The sequence below is a fragment of the Lytechinus pictus genome, chromosome 10, assembly GCF_037042905.1.
Source record: "Lytechinus pictus isolate F3 Inbred chromosome 10, Lp3.0, whole genome shotgun sequence".
Taxonomy (NCBI): Eukaryota; Metazoa; Echinodermata; class Echinoidea; order Temnopleuroida; family Toxopneustidae; genus Lytechinus; species Lytechinus pictus.
Window position 1 is genome coordinate 31,394,464 of NC_087254.1, and position 23,911 is coordinate 31,418,374.

General features: G+C 34.4%; 1 protein-coding gene across 1 annotated transcript; it reads right to left on the bottom strand.

Annotated features, from left to right (window-relative positions):
* Positions 1 to 1,420: 1,420 nt before the first annotated feature.
* Positions 1,421 to 23,635, bottom strand: LOC129270483 (neurogenic locus Notch protein-like). Its single transcript, XM_064106164.1, has 25 exons — positions 23,501 to 23,635; positions 23,006 to 23,110; positions 21,293 to 21,409; positions 20,111 to 20,224; positions 19,131 to 19,250; positions 18,172 to 18,276; positions 17,475 to 17,588; positions 15,629 to 15,748; positions 15,135 to 15,251; positions 13,485 to 13,613; positions 12,897 to 13,025; positions 12,220 to 12,348; positions 11,704 to 11,832; positions 11,267 to 11,395; positions 10,592 to 10,720; positions 10,070 to 10,198; positions 9,503 to 9,619; positions 7,842 to 7,970; positions 7,254 to 7,382; positions 6,574 to 6,702; positions 6,058 to 6,186; positions 4,810 to 4,938; positions 3,827 to 3,925; positions 2,976 to 3,098; positions 1,421 to 2,331 (listed from the first exon to the last, which is right to left on the bottom strand). Exons 1-24 carry the CDS (start codon positions 23,571 to 23,573, stop codon positions 2,977 to 2,979), a joined length of 2,871 nt encoding a protein of 956 aa, XP_063962234.1. The 5' UTR covers positions 23,574 to 23,635; the 3' UTR covers positions 1,421 to 2,331; position 2,976.
* Between the last annotated feature and the right edge of the window lie 276 nt (positions 23,636 to 23,911).

Below are 23,911 nucleotides of genomic sequence, written 5' to 3' on the forward strand. Positions count from 1 at the left end.
CGAATTTCAATCTCGTCCACTCCTTCGATCGAATGATGAGGTGTGGTGTATTGTGGGTGATCGTCGACGGCTAGTTCTCAAGGTACCCCCGTGCGCGAGGTTTACCGTGAGTAGAGCCGTCGATCGGCAGCGCATCGATAGAACTTGATGAGCGTCCCGATACGAACGCGAGCATATTATTATTGGAAAGTGCCATGGAACATGCAGCTAACAAGACAAAATAAAATAAGTTATCAAACACGAATTTATTACCAACATCTGCTCAGATTCGATATAAAAAGAGCAAATAATACTTAGAATTTACTCATGATATGATATAAGAAGAAAAAAAATCACAAAAATTTGTTCTTACATCATTATAATTTAAATAAATCAAGGATATCTTTACCCGTCCGGCGCGCGTCCGGAATCATGATGTAATTTGTCGCGCACGAAAATAATTGTTTTTCGTGGAGGGGTATGCGGCAAGTGCGATGCAAACAAAATGGTTGGTAAATATAAAATAATTTTATCATATTCATAATTTTCATAATATTTGGAATAGCAAGTGTGAATTTTTCTTGATTGTATTTCCTCTAGTTGTCATTTTTAAAGCACTGAAATAAAGGTGTCCGGCAATAGGATACACTGCCATACGTAGTTTTTTTGTCAGTGTATAATAATTGTATAAGTATTTCATTACTGTTTGTAAATGTTGATGTCATTGGAAGAATCAAAATACTTAAAAAAAAGAATCATTCAAAATTAACAGAAATGCAAGCTCTTCTCGTTTTCTCTTAATATTCTATTGTTGTATTAATATTATTTAATATATATGTATGTGTATATAGTGTTCATAGAAACAACAGAAAAGTACTCAACACAGCATTTTGTGAAAGCCCCCCCCCCCCCCGACGTCTCCAATGGGTGCGTTAATTTGACTCCCCTGCCACAACCATTCTCAAAGGCGCGAAATGCGAACACGAGAGCAATCATATTATGAGGAAGTAAAACGACCAAGCTTTACGAAACTATTCCCCTTTAAACATCTGACTTTGTTGTATTTACCTCCAAAGGATGGAGGAATGGGGGGGGGGGGGCAAAATCCTCTGAATGCTTAATTTTTCTCCGTTTCGTCCTTTTTTGTATATACCCCCTCCATAATGCTCCAAGTCTTTGTCGAATTTTAATTCCCATATTCCAAACTCTCTCGCGCGCGTGCAAGCTTCTCCTCACACACACACACACACGTACACCCACACCCTCACCCATACCCACCTTCACACACACCCTCACCCATACCCACCTTCACACACACCCTCACATATACACCTATAGGAAACCACACACTAGATACAACACCACGCACACCACTCTCTCTCCCTTTCTCTCTCTTTGGACAATATTATATATACAAAAAAGAATCCTGACATTTTTAAATGAGGGGAGACATTTAAAAAAAAGTTTATTACGTTAATTGATACGACTAACCATGGAGGAACATTGTCCATGATTTTACACGATACATTGACTTGTTATGGAGGCAAACATTTTAAAGATACCTTAAATAAATTGTGTAGGCCTGTAAGGGCCTACTAACGGACTCAGAGCTGCTTGAGCTGTATATAACTCTTATAAGATTGTATAACGCTCATCAGGGTAACCAAAAGTGACATTATTTAATAATTTAATGTTTTCACTTGAAAGTTTTGAACCCGACACAGGGAGAAGACGCCCTTCTCCTATGTGCCGCTGTATCCCGCCGCTGAAGAAAGAAATAATAAATGAAATTAGATGGGTAACGCCCATCTGCAAGAGCGCCACTCTTGTACAGGCCTATTCTTTGTTGCAAAACCATCTATGTAATCGTGAATAATGCAAAAGGCTCACTAATAATAACTCATCCATAAGATTTTGTTTCTATTATAAACTTTAAAGAGTGAGGAGTATCCTATTCTTGAGAAATCCCATTCTTAACATTTCTCTTTCATACAATCTGTTTTCTTATCTTAGTAAATCAAAGATGTATATGCTTTATTAATTTTACGTCATCATAAACCTTTACAAGCGCAATGAGGACTTTCTTCTTGGAATATCAAGAGTCTCCATTTTATCGCGTCTTTTATGACGCCAAGCAATATTATTGTTTCCATAAAAAAAAACAGTATTCAGGTAATAGTTGATTATAGCAGCAATCGATGTCTTCCTCCTCATTTTCAATGCACTGTGATACTTCGGTGATATTGTTTCCATTAAAAAACAGTATTCAAGTAATAATTTATTATAGCAGTAATCAATGTCTTCCTCCTCATTTTTCAATGCGCTGTGATACTTCTAAATGATTCTTGTTTTCTGACAAAGAGAAACAAAAAAAGTAAATTTTCAATTTTTAATTACCAACTGTATAGCATTCATGAAATCATGAATTTAGATTTTACGTGGTTGTATAGTAGGCCTGGGATTCTTATAGGTATTAAAGTGATTAAGGGACCGGCGTGGGTATATAATATTGTCTTCTCAACAGTCAAAGACAACATTGTATTTAGAATAAGTAAAAATGACGAAAAGGAGAATCATGGGAAGAAATGATTATATTTTTTTTAATAAAAAGAAGTTAGTGTAAAACAAAGACCGTGAGAACAATGCAGAAGAGGGACTTATTACATGTGATCAAATAATAGATCTCGGATCCTTTTATTGAGGTAGAAAAGTAAAATGATTGATTAATGACTGCATAAATCCCAAATTAGAACAATTCCCTGATTCCTCTATTAGTATGTTGGTATGATTCTTGGGTATAATGAATAAATACATAACAGCATAAAAATAATCAGTAATTGTCTATCATGTTTATTAACTAGAGATATGTCTTAACGGTGTCACGGGGAGTGGATCATTCTGACGTGATGATAGGAACACATTTAAAAACGGGTAGAGAATAATAAATAGAGGAAAAAAGTGTATAACAAAATATAGATCTCCTTATACAGACTTACATTACATGTAATACTCGCAATATACTCCAGAGAAATAAAGAGGACAACTGCAGTAGAAATTGCCCGCATATGAGTGACAGGTTCCTCCATTTTGACAAGGACTAGACATACAGGCGTCAATTTCTGAGCAAAATAAAATGGACGAACAGATTCATTAAAGTACTACTTAATGTTGCAATGTGAATCCCTGCCACGGCGTAATTTCCCTTCAACAAGATTACCATCTACATGGTGGTGCACTCAAACCATGCATGCTTGACTGAGGTAGATGGGTACCGGTGGGAATGAATTTAAGAGCATCCTAATCGTATAGTCTATCTTAACCGTGTTACAAACTCATAAAAACAACCCAAATTGTTAAAATGAGTGCATAAATTGTAGTGTTCACGAACTTACAAGAAACACCAACACTTTAATGTGAATTTTGGAACAATCATGGTCACATATTCCAGTGACCGATACAACATCGGTCACCCTTATAATGACTGTAAAGTGATATTTCTCAAACATTTCGAACCAATATAGATTTATTTATGATATCTACGACAAAACATATTCATAAAGCTTTCAACTTTTGTTACATTGTGTTGTCTTCTATATTGGGGGGGGGGGGGGTGAAAATGACTTTCAAACTGTGATTGTATGCATATTCAATCACCCCAATCACACTTTGAAATTTGTTCCCTGTATTCAAACACGATTTCTTCGTGGAAATTAACCACAAGCAATGCAATTGACCGAAATTAAAGGGTGCAATATGAAATGTATATTAGATTGGATTGCACTCTTTTGCCTCAAGAAAACCGACGATCGGACCTATAAGGAGACTCTTGTAAATGAGTCTTACTTACCATATTGACAAGTATCCCCAACGTATCCACTGGGGCAGTGACACGAATTATTGTAGCATGATCCACCATTCATGCAAGGTGCAGAGGCACAGAAGTTTCCTTTAATCAAAACAGATAAAGAACAGTAAGCAAATAGAAGGACGGCAAACGAAAATGATAAATGAAGACCCCAACCTTAGTTGATAAAATTTTCTAAATACTACTAATACATGAATATTTAATCAATCATAGAATTATAAGTAAATCATCATATTTTATTATTACACGACCGTCTCCCAATATTTATCATGTGAGTCTCGCAAGCCTATACAAGGTCCGTTTCGGGTCAGAGGTCGCGCAATATATTAGATAGTAGTCTAGATGTTCTACCAAGGCAAACATTAAACATCAATGTTATTTGATTTAACATAGACTTGTTTCAATTCATGATTGCTATCAATGCTTACTTTACGAACAATTGTTTTATAGACCTAATGCATTTTTTTAATTGTGAACAAATAAGCGAGATTATTTGATATTTGACATTTGATTTATTCATTTACTAACAATATTCACATGTTTACAGGTTATAAAACAAATTGCATAACAGTTACACATGTATAAAAATACGATGGTAAATGGGACCAGAAAATAGCACAAGTGCTAATCGAGCCTGGCCCAGAAAAATATGTATACACTCTGAGTATGTGTCGATAAGTCATTTTGTAATAAAGTCTAAACCAACCGACATGAAAAATCGATAGCATTGCCTGACCATGCAACACTCATATAATGGAAACTGAATTCCAAACATTGAGCCTCATGGATGATTAAAAGTGGGTGAAAAGAATGTCTTGTCTTTGTGTGCTTTTGCAGAAAGATTTAGCTATAAGTTGGAACGCCCTACTTTAATAACATGTAGAGTGTAATTAGTTAGAATTCCCCCACCGAAAAAAAATATCATTAACATTTTTTTTTCAAATTAATTCATTATTCTATATTACCATCATGATATTGACAGTATTTCCCATAATATCCGCTGGGACAGGAACACACGAATGAATCGTTGTATCCTTCATAGCATGCTCCACCGTTCAGACAGGGTCCAGAATCACAAGGGTTCGTATCATTTCCTTTAAAATAATGAAATATAGATACATGAATGAAAATGAAAAAAAACCCTCCATTATATATGTAAATATATGATTGTACATAATTAATTGTAAATACTTTGTAAATATAATTGTTTATGAAATTATTTTGAATATGTAATGTTCTATGATAGTGTCCCCAATACCCGAATTAGGGTGACATGGTTCAAATAAAATCATTGTCATTGTCATTGACACTGTCACACACACACACAAATTAATAGCAGTATAGAAAAAACGAAAAAGAGTAAATTGATCGTTAATCATTAAGATCTCAACTGACGAGGACATGGACCAGTATTGTATTCTTTCATTCAAATAAAGAACATTCGTTCCAAATAAATATTTAGGATTTACGTTTAGTGAAATTTCAAAGAGAAATTACTATTTAATGATACCATTCATCATATAACGATAAAATATGATTTAAGGATTTGCACAGAATGAAGGCGTGCGGGGGTGTAGAGCCTCAACAATTATATTATTTGTTTCTTATTGCGGCCAGCTAATAACAAAACACAAAATATCTAGATTTTGAATGTTTCAAACTGAATTTTGTTTACCATCATGATACTGACAGTATTGTCTATAGTATCCACTGGGGCAGTAACACCAAAATGAATTTTCATATTCTTTATAGCATGATCCACCGTTCAGACAGGGCCCAGAATCACAAGGGTTCGTATCATTTCCTTTGATTGAAATAAAATCGCATAACAAAATATCATGTTTTATTATTTAACTATTCCCTTTCTTGACTACAATATCTTTCCTTATTGGTAAGCTGGTATTTCATTTTTTGAATACAGAATTCTAATGAGTACATAAGTTTTGAAGAAAAAATATTTAGGCTTTACGTTTAGATGAATTTAAATAAGAAATCACAAATTTATGATGCTATACGCCTTCCAATCACACATTACAACAGCATTTTTTGTTAATGATGTAGCGTAACGATGAAGAGCATCAACAATTTTATTATTTCTTTCTGATTGCTGGAAAGAGCTATTATCAGCTAAACCCGAAACACAAATTATTTAGATGTTTAGAAATGTAGTAGACCTGAATTTTTTTTTCAAACAGATTCATAATTTCGTTTACCATTATGATATTGACAGTATTGTCCATAGTATCCGCTGGGACAGGAACACCAAAATGAATTGTTGTATCCTTCATGGCATGCTCCACCGTTCAGACAGGGTCCAGAATCACAAGGGTTGGTATCATTTCCTTTTATCAAAATAAAATCAGATAATAAAACATCACATTTTCTAACGTTTAAATTGAGCTATGTCCCACTCTATTACGAGATCTTCTCGTATTTGAAAACTGGTATTTCATTTTGTCTGTAAACGCATAATTTAAATGCATGCATTTGTTTGAAATAAATACTTAGGATGATTTATATTCAGAGAAATTGCAAAGAGAATTCACAATTTTGTGATGCTATAGGCCTACCAATCATCAAATTGCCACAAAATATGAGTCAATGATTTGCACTAAATGTAGGCGTGTGGCGGTGTATAGAGCCTCAACAATTATATTATTTCTTTCTTACTGCGGTCAGCTATAAAAAAAACAACATATTATTTAGAATTTAACAAATTGTAAACATACCATCATGATTTTGACAATATTGCCCATAGTATCCACTGGGGCAGTAGCACCAAAATGAATTATTATATTGTTCATAGCATGATCCACCGTTCAGACATGGTCCAGAATAACAAGGGTTGGTATCGTTTCCTAAAATACAATCAGATAACAAAATATCACGTTTTATCATTGAACTGTTCCCACACTCAACTACAATATCTTCTCTTTTTTGTTAGTTTGTAATTCATTTTTCAAAGCAGAATTCTAATGATACATTTTTTTTTTGTATTCGAATTCTTAGGCTTTATATTTACATAGATTTTAAAGAGAATTCAAAGTTTTTTTTATTTCTTTCTGATTTCTTGCAATATCAGTGGCCGATCCAGATGTGGGGGGGGGGGGGGACATCCGGCCCCTACCCCCTTTTGAGAGCTGCCAAAATATATGTTAGTGGAATATGTCATGCATAGGCAAGTGAGGCATTTTTTGTTTGTCAAATTGTTCACGGAACAAAACGACATCGATTTGGTTGAAAAGACCACTTTTTGGGGGTTGTCAAAATTTTCCGGTAAAAAAATGCCTCCCCCTTGAAAAATCATGGATCCGCCTCTGGGTATTATCATCTACACAAAAACACAAATTATAGAGTTCTAGAAATTTTGTAGACCCGAGTTTTTTAAATGATTCTTAATTTTAATTACCATCATGATATTGACAGTATTCCCCATAGTATCCACTGGGACAGGAACACACGAATGAATTGTTGTATCCTTCATGGCATGCTCCACCGTTCAGACAGGGTCCAGAAGCACAAGGGTTCGTATCATTTCCTTTTATTAAAATAAAATCAGGGAACAAAATGCAAATTTTTATCACCTATCAATTTAATTATTTCTACACTCTCTTACAAGATTTTCTCATATTTCTAAACTGGTATTTAATAATACATGATTTTAGTCAATCATGGGCCTACTTTTCTTAAATACAATATTTCGGGTTTTAGTTCCCCATTATCATTCATTTCATTCTCGATCTAAACAAAAAATTCAAGGTTTAAAGTGAGAAGGTGTCCTGCATAGAATAGCCTTGTAAAAGAGCAATTCCCAAATCCCTGTCCATTTACTGTTGATATATCAGTATTGACTAAAACATGTCAGTCTCTTTGTTTTTCTTTCAATAGCATTTATTAATCATCTGTGTATTTCATTTCAAATTTACATCAAAACATCAAACATAATCAACAATTGTCTTTTTATCAATTATTCAGACTGATTCTTAATTTGCATTACCATGATAATATTGACAGTATTGTCCATAGTATCCACTTGGACATGAACACACAAATGAATTATTGTATCCGTCATGGCATACTCCACCGTTCAGACAGGGCCCAGAATCACAAGGATTGGTATCATTTCCTTGAAAACAGATGAAATATGTACATGAATGAGCAATAAATAAATATATTGGCAATAAATGACAACAGTAAATAAATAAAAACAATCCCTACAATGAATATGAATAAATATGCAAATGAATATTTGTGTGAATAAAAATGAAAATAGTAATTAGTAATAGTTACTGATCAATTACATTTAGCAGGGGAGGCGGGAGGTGTTCTTGTTTGGGGGGCAAAGCCAAAAAGGGCACTTATACGTGAAAATTTGTATTTTGATGTAAACGGAAATTTTCACCACGAGATTATCATCTGGGTAAATTGTGTGTTCTCTAGTAATTAAGTTGAGCAAAGCTTTTTTAAATGGATTTCTGATTGATAAGATATAGATCTATATTTAGGCTTTTATTTTTTCCGCGAAAGAGTGTAGCGAGTGAGCAGTTGGGAATAATTCTCAAAACTGAAGTTTATAAAACTCGCTTTTTGGTCGATTATGGCGCTAATTTCTGTTAAAAGGGCATTATTGCGAGATGTTGCGAGCTCAAACTTTTGGACATTTTCATGGAATAAGATATGAAAATTAAACATTCCGAGCAGTTTTTGTAACCATAAAAAAGGTGTTATCTAACTAACGAGAGCACGAGTTGAATTGTTTAATATATAGACCAGGAAAAAAGACCTGTTAAGGACTGCATTAACTTATGAAGAGGATACATATTTCACCAATCGAATAATGCGAGCGCGAAGGGCAAGCTGAATGTGATGTTTCAACCTGAAAACTGGAGATCCTAAGCATGTTTTGTATCCAGGAACAGAATGAATATCTTAATAAACAATAATTGATGCGAGCCGGAAAATTGCATTCATTAAAATTTGCTTTTCATTTTGAAAAACTGCACATTTCATTTTTTTTAAAGACATTTTTACTGATTTTTTTTTTTTGGGGGGGGGGAGGAGAGGGCGTTTCCGCCGCCCCTGAAATTTAGGCTTAAAGGAAAGGTACAAAATAAAAAGTTGAATAATTTGTTATTTGTTAAACGAATGGACAAATATATTAGACCAATTTAATAGATAAACAAGATACTAAGCATTCATTTCTTAAAACATAAGCACATGCTTACATTCAGATATAATTGATGTGGAGATGATGTCATGATGATGATGATGATAATGATTACGATTATATTTTACGATGATGTTGATGATGAAGTTGTGGATGATGATAAAGTTGACGCTGACAGCTATGATGGTGATAATTACATGAATTGTGACTGTGGTGATGATGACGACAGCAGTGACGCTGCTGATATTGATGACGATGATTTCATAAACCAATCGTACTTTTATAATTTGGAGATCACTTTACTAAACAAATTTAAAAAAAAACATTCCAAACTACATAAATGGACCAGGAAAAATCATCCCTTTTATACAAGCACATGAAAGTAACAATAAAACGAATTACTGCAATCAAATCGCAAATGTTTGTTAACAATGCAAACAAGACTATACATGATTCGGAATGATCATGATCAGGTCGAGGAGAATACTCACCAGATTGACAATATATATTGTAATCTTCACAGCAATCACCTAGGTTCTGGCAAACAGAATCACAGTAACATCCTCCCTGGCCTGCTCCTCCACAGCGCCCCTGACAGGTACCGATCTCTAGAGGGAGTGGAGAAAACAGTGATATAAAACATTTCCTATCAGTATTTGGTGTGAATATTCTGTTCATATTTCGATTTTACGTGGGAATGGAACGGGCCAATGTGTAGATTAGTCATGTGCTGGTCGAGAGCTGGTATTTCATTTTTTGAATACAGAATTCTAATGAGTACATAAGTTTTGAAGAAAAAATATTTAGGCTTTACGTTTAGATGAATTTAAATAAGAAATCACAAATTTATGATGCTATACGCCTTCCAATCACACATTACAACAGCATTTTTTGTTAATGATGTAGCGTAACGATGAAGAGCATCAACAATTTTATTATTTCTTTCTGATTGCTGGAAAGAGCTATTATCAGCTAAACCCGAAACACAAATTATTTAGATGTTTAGAAATGTAGTAGACCTGAATTTTTTTTTCAAACAGATTCATAATTTCGTTTACCATTATGATATTGACAGTATTGTCCATAGTATCCGCTGGGACAGGAACACCAAAATGAATTGTTGTATCCTTCATGGCATGCTCCACCGTTCAGACAGGGTCCAGAATCACAAGGGTTGGTATCATTTCCTTTTATCAAAATAAAATCAGATAATAAAACATCACATTTTCTAACGTTTAAATTGAGCTATGTCCCACTCTATTACGAGATCTTCTCGTATTTGAAAACTGGTATTTCATTTTGTCTGTAAACGCATAATTTAAATGCATGCATTTGTTTGAAATAAATACTTAGGATGATTTATATTCAGAGAAATTTCAAAGAGAATTCACAATTTTGTGATGCTATAGGCCTACCAATCATCAAATTGCCACAAAATATGAGTCAATGATTTGCACTAAATGTAGGCGTGTGGCGGTGTATAGAGCCTCAACAATTATATTATTTCTTTCTTACTGCGGTCAGCTATAAAAAAAAACAACATATTATTTAGAATTTAACAAATAATTGTAAACATATACCATCATGATTTTGACAATATTGCCCATAGTATCCACTGGGGCAGTAGCACCAAAATGAATTATTATATTGTTCATAGCATGATCCACCGTTCAGACATGGTCCAGAATAACAAGGGTTGGTATCGTTTCCTAAAATACAATCAGATAACAAAATATCACGTTTTATCATTGAACTGTTCCCACACTCAACTACAATATCTTCTCTTTTTTGTTAGTTTGTAATTCATTTTTCAAAGCAGAATTCTAATGATACATTTTTTTTGGTATTCGAATTCTTAGGCTTTATATTTACATAGATTTTAAAGAGAATTCACAGTTTTTTATTTCTTTATGATTTCTTGCAATATCAGTGGCCGATCCAGATGGGGGGGGGGGACATCCGGCCCCTACCCCCTTTTGAGAGCTGCCAAAATATATGTTAGTGGAATATGTCATGCATAGGCAAGTGAGGCATTTTTTGTTTGTCAAATTGTTCACGGAACAAAACGACATCGATTTGGTTGAAAAGACCACTTTTTGGGGGTTGTCAAAATTTTCCGGTAAAAAAATGCCCCCCCCCCCTTGAAAAATCATGGATCCGCCTCTGGGTATTATCATCTACACAAAAACACAAATTATAGAGTTCTAGAAATTTTGTAGACCCGAGTTTTTTAAATGATTCTTAATTTTAATTACCATCATGATATTGACAGTATTTCCCATAATATCCACTGGGACAGGAACACACGAATGAATTGTTGTATCCTTCATAGCATGCTCCACCGTTCAGACAGGGTCCAGAATCACAAGGGTTCGTATCATTTCCTTTAAAATAATGAAATATAGATACATGAATGAAAATGAAAAAAAAAACCTCCATTATATATGTAAATATATAATTGTACATAATTAATTGTAAATACTTTGTAAATATAATTGTTTATGAAATTATTTTGAATATGTAATGTTCTATGATAGTGTCCCCAATACCCGAATTAGGGTGACATGGTTCAAATAAAATCATTGTCATTGTCATTGACACTGGGTATTATCATCTACACAAAAACACAAATTATAGAGTTCTAGAAAGTTTGTAGACCCGAGTTTTTTAAATGATTCTTAATTTTAATTACCATCATGATATTGGCAGTTTTGTCCATAGTATCCGCTGGGACAGGAACACCAAAATGAATTGTTGTATCCTTCATGGCATGCTCCACCGTTCAGACAGGGTCCAGAATCACAAGGGTTGGTATCATTTCCTTTTATCAAAATAAAATCAGATAATAAAACATCACATTTTCTAACGTTTAAATTGAACTATGTCCCACTCTATCACGAAATCTTCTCGTATTTGAAAACTGGTATTTCATTTTGTCTGTAAACACATAATTTAAATGCATGCATTTGTTTGAAATAAATACTTAGGATGATTTATATTCAGAGAAATTTCAAAGAGAATTCACAATTTTGTGATGCTATAGGCCTACCAATCATCAAATTGCCACAAAATATGAGTCAATGATTTGCACTAAATGTAGGCGTGTGGCGGTGTATAGAGCCTCAACAATTATATTATTTCTTTCTTACTGCGGTCAGCTATAAAAAAAAAAACATATTATTTAGAATTTAACAAATTGTAAACATACCATCATGATTTTGACAATATTGCCCATAGTATCCACTGGGGCAGTAGCACCAAAATGAATTATTATATTGTTCATAGCATGATCCACCGTTCAGACATGGTCCAGAATAACAAGGGTTGGTATCGTTTCCTAAAATACAATCAGATAACAAAATATCACGTTTTATCATTGAACTGTTCCCACACTCAACTACAATATCTTCTCTTTTTTGTTAGTTTGTAATTCATTTTTCAAAGCAGAATTCTAATGATACATTTTTTTTTTGTATTCGAATTCTTAGGCTTTATATTTACATAGATTTTAAAGAGAATTCAAAGTTTTTTTTATTTCTTTCTGATTTCTTGCAATATCAGTGGCCGATCCAGATGTGGGGGGGGGGGACATCCGGCCCCTACCCCCTTTTGAGAGCTGCCAAAATATATGTTAGTGGAATATGTCATGCATAGGCAAGTGAGGCATTTTTTGTTTGTCAAATTGTTCACGGAACAAAACGACATCGATTTGGTTGAAAAGACCACTTTTTGGGGGTTGTCAAAATTTTCCGGTAAAAAAATGCCTCCCCCTTGAAAAATCATGGATCCGCCTCTGGGTATTATCATCTACACAAAAACACAAATTATAGAGTTCTAGAAATTTTGTAGACCCGAGTTTTTTAAATGATTCTTAATTTTAATTACCATCATGATATTGGCAGTATTTCCCATAATATCCGCTGGGACAGGAACACACGAATGAATTGTTGTATCCTTCATAGCATGCTCCACCGTTCAGACAGGGTCCAGAATCACAAGGGTTCGTATCATTTCCTTTTATTAAAATAAAATCAGGGAACAAAATGCAAATTTTTATCACCTATCAATTTAATTATTTCTACACTCTCTTACAAGATTTTCTCATATTTCTAAACTGGTATTTAATAATACATGATTTTAGTCAATCATGGGCCTACTTTTCTTAAATACAATATTTCGGGTTTTAGTTCCCCATTATCATTCATTTCATTCTCGATCTAAACAAAAAATTCAAGGTTTAAAGTGAGAAGGTGTCCTGCATAGAATAGCCTTGTAAAAGAGCAATTCCCAAATCCCTGTCCATTTACTGTTGATATATCAGTATTGACTAAAACATGTCAGTCTCTTTGTTTTTCTTTCAATAGCATTTATTAATCATCTGTGTATTTCATTTCAAATTTACATCAAAACATCAAACATAATCAACAATTGTCTTTTTATCAATTATTCAGACTGATTCTTAATTTGCATTACCATGATAATATTGACAGTATTGTCCATAGTATCCACTGGGACATGAACACACAAATGAATTATTGTATCCGTCATGGCATACTCCACCGTTCAGACAGGGCCCAGAATCACAAGGGTTGGTATCATTTCCTTGAAAACAGATGAAATATGTACATGAATGAGCAATAAATAAACATATTGGCAATAAATGACAACAGTAAATAAATAAAAACAATCCCTACAATGAATATGAATAAATATGCAAATTAATATTTGTGTGAATAAAAATGAAAAAAGTAATTTGTTATAGTTACTGATCAATTAGCAGGGGAGGCGGGAGGTGTTCTTGTTTGGGGGGCAAAGCCAAAAAGGGCACTTATACGTGAAAATTGGTATTTTGATGTAAACGGAAATTTTCACCACGAGATTATCATCTGGGTAAATTGTGTGTTCTGTAGTAATTAAGATGAGCAAAGCTTTTTTAAATAGATTTCTGATTGATAAGATATAGATCTATATTTAGGCTTTTATTTTTTCCGCAAAAGAGTGTAGCGAGTGAGCAGTTGGGAATAATTCTCAAAACTGAAGTTTATAAAACTCGCTTTTTGGTCGATTATGGCGCTAATTTCTTTTAAAAGGGCATCATTGCGAGATGTTGCGAGCTCAAACTTTTGGACATTTTCATGTAATAAGATATGAAAATTAAACATTCCGAGCAGTTTTTGTAATCATAAAAAAGGTGTTATCTAACTAACGCGAGCACGAGTTGAATTTTTTAATATATAGACCAGGAAAAAAACCTGTTAAGGACTGCATTTACTTATAAATAGGATACATATTTCACCAATCGAATAATGCGAGCGCGAAGGGCAAGCTGAATGTGATATTCCAACCTGAAAACTGGAGATCCTAAGCATGTTTTGTAACCAGGAACAGAATGAATATCTTAATAAACAATAATTGATGCGAGCCGGAAAATTGCATTCATTAAAATTTGCTTTTCATTTTGAAAAACTGCACATTTCATTTTTTTTAAAGACATTTTTCCTGATTTTTTTTTTTGGGGGGGGGGGGAGGAGAGGGCGTTTCCGCCACCACTGAAATTTAGGCTTAAAGGAAAGGTACAAAATAAAAAGTTGAATAATTTGTTATTTGTTAAACGAATGGACAAATATATTAGACCAATTTAATAGATAAACAAGATACTAAGCATTCATTTCTTAAAACATAAGCACATGTTTACATTCTAAGATATAACAGATGTGGAGATGATGTCATGATGATGATAATGATTACGATTATATTTTACGATGATGTTGATGATGAAGTTGTGGATGATGATAAAGTTGACGCTGACAGCTATGATGGTGATAATTACATGAATTGTGAATGTGGTGATGATGACGACAGCAGTGACGCTGCTGATATTGATGACGATGATTTCATAAACCAATCGTAATTTTATAATTTGGAGTTCACTTTACTAAACAAATTAAAAAAAAACATTCCAAACTACATAAATGGACCAGGAAAAATTATCCCTTTAATACAAGCACATGAAAGTAACAATAAAACGAATTACTGTAATCAAATCGCAAATGTTTGTTAACAATGCAAACAAGACTATACATGATTCGGAATGATCATGATCAGGTCGAGGAGAATACTCACCAGATTGACAATATATATTGTAATCTTCACAGCAATCACCTAGGTTCTGGCAAACAGAATCACAGTAACATCCTCCCTGGCCTGCTCCTCCACAGCGCCCCTGACAGGTACCGATCTCTAGAGGGAGTGGAGAAAACAGTGATATAAAACATTTCCTATCAGTATTTGGTGTGAATATTCTGTTCATATTTCGATATTACGTGGGAATGGAACGGGCCAATGTGTAGATTAGTCATGTGCTGGTCGAGAGCAATTTTTTATTGAGAAATCAAAGAGTTAAGATGATCGCAGGTAAAAACAGGATCAACAATCTAAGCAAAATGACCACTAGGTGATCCATGTTTAATGAAAGTTGTTAGCACTGGTTAGTTGTCATTATCCAATAGCTACCCTAGTGACATTCATAAATCTGCGCTCCAATCAAATTCAATGAAAGGCAAATAATGATGACACGAGGTCGCCCTGGTTATATTTATTGTGCCGTATTGCATTACCTTGGGTTGATTCGCAGTTTTGTCCGGTGAAACCGACAGAGCAGAAACAGGTATAGTAACTTTCAGTGTTATTACAGGTTCCTCCATTAAGACAAGGAGAAGATGAACACCAGTTAAAGTCTGTGTTCAAAAGAAATTGTTCATTAGATATAAAAATCAAACGATGTTTAACCATTCTGCATCAAAAGTTATAAAGACAAGACCAGTAGCGGCACTATAGGATTCCTGAAGTTAGGATGGGGGAGCTGGGGGGGGGGGGCAAGTGAAAGGAAACAGAAATATTGGGGCAAAGTTCCAATGTCCTTCGACGACAATTGGTGCCGCCACTGAACAGGACTCTAATAGTGATAGGGCCTATACTAATCATGCTAATACACTTCAATTAAAGTAAAATGATGGTCACAAAATAAATTTAGTTCTGTGCGTATAGATCATGTGCTATAAGGGTCTTAGGCCAATTTACTTAGTGTAACCATGGACCCTAGCTATGGTGCAACACATTTTTATTTTCTGCATAATCCAGATAATAATGAAGGTTGTGGCCGTTTCTCATTCTGCAAGAGCCAGTTTTCGCTCAATCAGAAATGTACGGGACGTATGGGAAGAAATACAATTCTTTATACCAAGAAATGTTTCTGTTTCTTGATGTCAAATGGCTACCCCGGATAAATATACATGTGCCAGGTAGTGGGCCTATCATTATCAATACCCAAATTAATGAAGCAAAGTTGATCTTAGGTCGGAGTATTGAACATTCGGGTCGTTTCGATCCTACCCTCCCCCTCCTGCAAAAATAAAAAATAAAGAGAGATAATATTTCCTTCGATATGGCCTGAAAATAATCATAGAACACACAATCCCAATGAGGGTCAGATTGTCGTAATAATAAGATAATCCACGGTCATAATTGCGAAGTGCCTCCATTAGTACAGGGTTATACGAGTCAAAGATTGTAAATAATTCAACCAATTGAGCAGATATATGTCAGCCTTGGCGTTGCTTTACGAAACGGATTTATCTTTTTCTTAGCCCGCCCCCATTCTTCGTGGAATTGAAACTTACACTAAACACTTAGTATGCAAATCCTCTGTCGAATCAGAGGAAGCAACAATGAGAATGAGGCGACTGCCCCTTCAATTTTTGTAAACGTTATTGAAATAAAAGAAAAGGGAACACCTGGCATGGGGAAGAGGACAAAAATGGGTGTGGCAAAAACATTGGCACAGTCTTTTATCAATATGATAAGTCCACTTTCTGTTCTTAAACAAGTAAAAATCCCCATTGGGTTCTCTTTTCCCAATCCATCCCGTACGTCACATCGAGGTTGATTTCTTTAATTACTTTTTTTGTAAAAAGAATGTAAATTCAATGTTTCCCATTTAGATAAGGTTTTTAATCAAACTTATGTTTACTCTATAGCAAGTTTTCTAGGTGTTACTCCTAAACATAAGAAAAAATAAACAATTACCCTGTTCCCAATCATTATTTTAAAAACAAACATGAAATGAAGATATACTTCGAGTCTTATCCCCCCACTCCCTCTCCAACCCGACCCCCAAAAGCTTAGCTCTAATCGCGTCCAATTAGAATGCATGGTCAAATTGTATTTAACATTTTTATAATAATGGTATCTTATTTCTAGATTCGAAGCATTCGCTGGAAACGAAAACATAAATAGAGCAATACTTCATGGGACATGATGTTGAAATAGAATTACTAATATTAATTTCTTAACCCTTAATTTGTACATACTTTGGGTAAATTATCTACAAAGGATGAAGAAATTATTTAATATGCCCTTTCATGCCTATAGGAGGTATTGACTACGACCTAGAGAGGAGCTTACGTTGACAAACATCCCCATAATATCCATTCATGCAACTGCAATCATAAGAAGTCCCTTCACCGTCAGTACAAACACCGCCGTTCAAACATGGAGCGGACGAACAGGCGTCAAAATCTGTAAAGAGTTGGTTAATAGTTTTAAACATTATGTTATTTACGTGAAAATGCTTGTGGCAGATCACCCAGAGAAGTATATTTGGTGAAAGTCTCTGAAAGTATACGATAGACACCTTAAATAATCCTTTAAGATTTTTTTTCTTTTCCAAAATAGTTATTCTGTTAGAGGAGCCTATAATGCCCGAAGAGAAAGGCGCTAATATATATGAGCAATGTGTAATGGGCTGCTCAAGCCCATTATTCATTTCACCCATCCTTTTTTTATAAATAATATCGCCCCTTATTCACCCATATATACAACCGCATTAGTTTCATAAGCTAGTCTCCCTGCACAATAAATGTTGTTATTACCCTTCTACATTCTGAAATACCATGCAGCGCATTAAGGTCCCATTTTAAAAATATTTAGGTATGAATTGTCCAGAATAAGATTAAATACCAAATATAAGAAAATAATCTAATGAAAAGGATGGGAATCACTACACTAAAGAAGAAAAGAAAATATTCAAAATCAACACCGCAAAAAGGGTAGGGTAAAACTACTGCATTGTTTGGGCGAAAAACATAAATATTGTACACACCTTTACAGTTGAAACCACTAAATCCATTTGGACACTCGCATGAATACGACCCTGCATTGTTGATACAAGTGCCTCCATTCTGACACGGAGAGGAGAGACATCCGTCTGTAATTGAATAATTAAAAGGGGATTTACATCTTAGTTTATTTCTAGGATGGAATCGCTGGAAGAGATACGACGGAAAAGCTTTTCACCTGGAAATCTTCGCGAGATTTCCAAAAGATTTGAGGCAACCCATTGTCCCTGAATCCCTTGCTCCTATGCATCGGGCTCTCATCTTAGCTAACCATATCCACATTTGGTAAAATGTTTAGCGTTCCGATGAGATCCGATGAAAAAATGATCCAAAAGGGGTATCATTCCAATAAACAGAATTTGAATTTATTCAGTATAGCGGTGTTTTTTTTGCATAAAACGGGTGCAGATCGGCCTTTGAAAACCTCTATGCACTATTAATCGAATACCAAGTGTCTATTTTTTGTTGGATAACTCACCCTTATTCCTCAATTTAAAGTTAGCTTTAACCATGTCAAAACTCAAGAAAATTTCAAAAAAGGGACAACGATAATGAAATAAAAGATACCTTTTCTCCATTTCGTGTCCACGCCTAAGGAAAAAAAAATCACCTTTTATAATTCAAAGATTGTAACAATAAAGGCCTCATACTATTTTGAACAAAGAGTGACAACATATACTTCGTAATAGAAGCGGATCCGGAGGGGCACATACGCCTCCAACCCCTTGAGAGTAATGAAAACAAATAATTGTAGGGGGAAATGTCGGTATACACAAGTGAAAACCTTGTTTTATTGTCAGATTTTTTAAACATTAATCACCTACATGTACATTCGGTATATCGAAGACATTTTTCTCTTTGCTTGTCAGATTTTTCAGAACAAAAATGGCCCCCCCCCCTCCGTTCTTGGAAAATCCTGGATCAGGCATTGCATCGTACCCACCTAGTTGACAGTATGCATTGTAATCTTCACAGCAATCACCAAGATTTCTGCAAGATGAATCACACCAACACCCTCCTATTCCTGGACCACCACAACGCCATTGACAGGTACTAACAATCTCTAGAGGGGTTAGAGAAAACGGTACGGCGATTATTAATTTGTCAAACTTTGGAGGAAACTAGAGGGATGGAATACCGTTGTATGTGTCTGAAAGTGAAAAGGAAAGTTTAATCATCGCGTATAGATAATGGAATGAATAACGAAGATGTATGATATAACACAACCAATAAATAAACATCAACCACGAGAGAGCGTTTTATCAACATTATTCCGAATTCATACGAAAAGTTGTAAGATCTGACAGTCTTTCTTGATTTTTGTTAGTTGAGAAGCTATATGTTACTATGGTAATTGTCAGATAAAACATTCGACAGGTGAAGCGCTCCTAGGAGATGGTGGAATTAATTAAATGTGCATTAATTTTTCTATTCATCTAGATAGGAACATAACTTTGCTTTACCCAAACCCAAAACAGAATACTCTCGTCGCACTATCCATTACAGAGGTGCATCTCATTATAATACTCTTCCCCATTACATGAAATTATTGGAAAATATCGATGCATTAAAAAAGGCCTTAAAAACATTTTTCCAGACTTCTTGTAATTTTTAGTTCAGATCCCTCATTCTTACTTTCTTACTTTTTTATCTTGTATATATATTGTAAATACGTCTTTTTCTTTCTTTTTCACATTTTGTCAACGTCTTTATCGTAAGTCAACTAAGTTTTTCTTTTCCTGTATTATATTTACATGTATATCTATGTAAGGGACCCCTCTGTAAAACAGCGTTGATATGTTATCAACGCTGAGTAGGGCAATCCTACGTCTTTTTAATGATCATTTCTTTGTAATTGTAAATATATCTATCGATGTTATAATGTTTATTGACGGAAAATAAATACAATACAATACAACATACCGCCACAGTTTTGACCTCTATATCCTGATGGACAACTGCAATCATAAGAAGTCCCTTCACCGTCAGTACAAGTACCGCCGTTCAAACATGGAGCGGACGAACAAGCGTCGAAATCTGTAAAGAGTTGGTTGGTAATTCTAAACATTATATTGCTATTTATGTAAAAATGCCGGTGGAAAAATTACTTAGAAAAGCACATGTACACTGGTGAAAGTTTGAAAGTATTAACAAAATCATACATAGGAAACACCCCAAATATGGTAATGACACTGTGTAGGGTCATCCTCCATAACGCCAATCTGTAGGCCTACTCCAAAATTGTATGAACCAAAAATATTGACATGTCATCTTTTTTTTTAATTCAATTTTTTCACTCAGACTTTTATTAATGGAAACCTAACGAATGCTGCCAAAAGACAAAGACGCGGGACGCGGATGAGCACTAATGGTGTGAGGGCGGGCTGGAGCCCCTAAATAATTCATTGAAAGATATTTGTTTGTGTTTAATATCTGAATTGTATTTTCATCATAATTCCACCGCTGACACACCTAGCACAAACACACAAGCGGACGCATGCACACACACATAATTTGTGTTGAATTGTCGATACTTTGTACACAGACCATTTGATCACATTTTTTTTTGCTTCCACTAGAGTCCATGCATGACAACGTATAATGATAATAACAATAATAATAATATCATTAATGATGATGATGATGATGATGATAATGATAATAATAATAATAATAATGATAATAATAATAACACAAGAATGAATATCGCCATACATTGTTATGTAAACATCTCCCCGGCCCTCATGTCAACAAAGGTAGTGTATAAATCTTATTGAAATGTTTCAACCGGTCATAAGTAACACGAACAGAAACCAAATGAATAATACAGTAAAGTAATATCAAGATAAGAATGCTATTAATTCAATTTAATTCAATAATGGTATTTTATTTCACAAATTCAATCGCATACATATGGCAGCCAAATTGCTGAAATTTGACATGCTTATTAAAATTCTCCAACACATTAAATTTCAAATTAGAAGACAATTATAGTAGCAATAATTTATTAGAATAAGGAATGAAATAATAGAAATTATACATTAAAATGAGCTCCACAAGTACAGTAGAGTTTGTTCATATTTGAAAAAAATTGAGCATGCCTACCTTCACAGTTTTGCCCGCTATATCCTGACAGACAAGTGCAATAATAAGAAGTACCTTGACCTTGGGCACAAGTACCGCCATTCAAACATGGAGCGGACGAACAGGGGTCGTTGAAGGCTGTTAAGAGATAATTGATATTCCCTCATTAATTCATCTATGTAAAAATGCTTGTAGCCATTAAAGAAGCACATTGGTGAAGTTCGAGCAAATCGGACAGTCGTAGATGAGATTTCATTTCGTTTATTTTCTTTTCCAACCATTTGGTTTCGTACATCTTGAAATAAAAAGTATACATAAAACAATATTCTACACATAATATGAAGTAAAGATTATCTTGCACGCAGGTTGGTAATGGGGAGGCTGCTGCGTTCATAACGTAAAAAAAGAATCAAACAATATATCTTTAATGCTTTTATTTATTATATGGGAACCTAAATGATACATATCAATTATAGTGAGCTATTAGGACTACTCCAAGATTTATTAGAATTCTCAATTATTTTTTGTGACCGATTTTTGGCAATGCTTGAGGAGACGCAACGAAGAACGATGTTTTTACTCACAGATGGTTTCTAGAATATTATTGTCTTTGTTCTGATGCAGTTAAGCAGAGGCGTCGATCCTGGGGGGGGGGGCAATGAAAATATTGGGGGGTAAACCTATCGTTTTGCCCCCCCCCCAATAATTCCACATACATGTGCAAAAATAAAATAAGATTGTAATGTTACACAGAAATCAGCAAGTGAGATTGAGATACAAAACTCTTTATTTAAAATCGTGCTCAAAATGTCCGCTTTTCAGATTGGAATATAAAAATTTTAAGCTCGCGCTTCGCGCTCGCATCATTTCTGTAGTAAAAACCCATACTTTTCATGAATAAATAGGTGAATAGAATGTCCCGTTTTCAGTTCTAAACCTCAAAAGAACTCCCGCTTCGATTTGCAATAATCTTTTGTTGGATATATATCTTGTTCTTTATTAAAAACGAATAAACCGTCAATTTTTTTCAGATCGAAATATCAAAATGTTCAGCTCGCGCTCCGCGCTCGCATCTATTGTTGTTCAAGATATACCTATCTTAATCTTTGGTACCAAAAATGCTTAGAATATCAAGCTTTCAGGTCAGAATATAAAGACATTTCAGCTCGCTCTAGGGACTCGCATTATCTGTTTATGTATCCTCATGAGTTACTACAAACAGTCCTAAACAGGTACCTTTTCTGGTTTTCAGGTCAGTATACTAAAAAATTTCAGCTCGCGCTTCGCGCTCGCATTAATTTGATGATTATTTTGTTGGTGAGATATGTGTCTCTTTCATATATATATATATATATAAATGTGAGACATTATATATGTTTACATATATATATATATATAATTTATATATATATATATATATATATATATATATATATATATATATAGGCATAAGTGTGTGTGTGTTGGGTTTGTTTGTGTTGTGTGATCGAGCGCCTTTGGGACGTTGATTCATAAGTTTGCCACCCCAATCTGAAAAATGGATCAATGCCCCTGCATTTAAGAGAGTAAAGTAAGAAGAATTTATTTATTCCCGTCGAATAGTTTTGTCAATTAGTGAATGATCGGTTAGAAATCATACAGTAAGATAAAATACATAATTTTGACAATTCAAACTCATTTGTTTTTCCAATCATAGAAAGAAAGAAAATGGATGATCATCACAAAAGAACTTACCACAATTAGCAGTGTAATCTGAGCAGCAATCATTGTTGTTCTGGCAATATTCATCGCAGTAGCAACCATTCATATATCCACAGTCACAACATCCTGCGCACGAGCCTGAAGTATAATCAAGTGATTCAAATTGATATCAATCGATGTGGAATAGACTTTCAATCAGGATCAAAACATACAGACTTATCTAAAAAGAGTAAGACAATGCGTCGTTTAATTTCCTTTGAGTTGGTGAGAATTCCAATCATCATCGTCATCAGCATCATAACTTTAGACCTGCATGACTAAAAATCTACAACATGATCTGAATGTGTTTTGTTTTGTTTACAAAGGAGAATCTCCCAAATTAGAGAACTTAAAACACACACACACGCTCACACGCTCACCCCCCCCCCCCACACACACATAATAAAATGCTTAAATGACATGCACTTCGTGTAATTTCTTTAAATTTGTCCTTTGCTCTTGTATTGATAACAAAAAATAGAACTCTACCACCAGCCTGTGCTGAGACTTGATGAATAACAAGTCCAACGATGACAAACGACACTAGCAGACGACAGTTCATTATGGTCAATTCAATCTTACGATGCAGATATTCAAAGCCTCTTGTCAGAGAGAACCGATAACCTGTTCTCTGCTGAGAGATCACCTGCTATTTTATACATTTCTAACTTTGTTTTTTTCCCTCGTTCATACAACACCCGAGGCAACATATGGGTTCAAATCGAAAACTCAATAGTTTATGTAAATGTATCGTTAATCATTGATACTGCACGCTTTATTGTACCAAAAAAGGTACATGCTGGAAACGTTGTTAATGATTTTTTTAACCTAAATCAAATCGCTTTCCCCCTCAGGTGTTTTTTTTTTTGTCAATATTCATTTTTTTCCGACGGAAAAGTA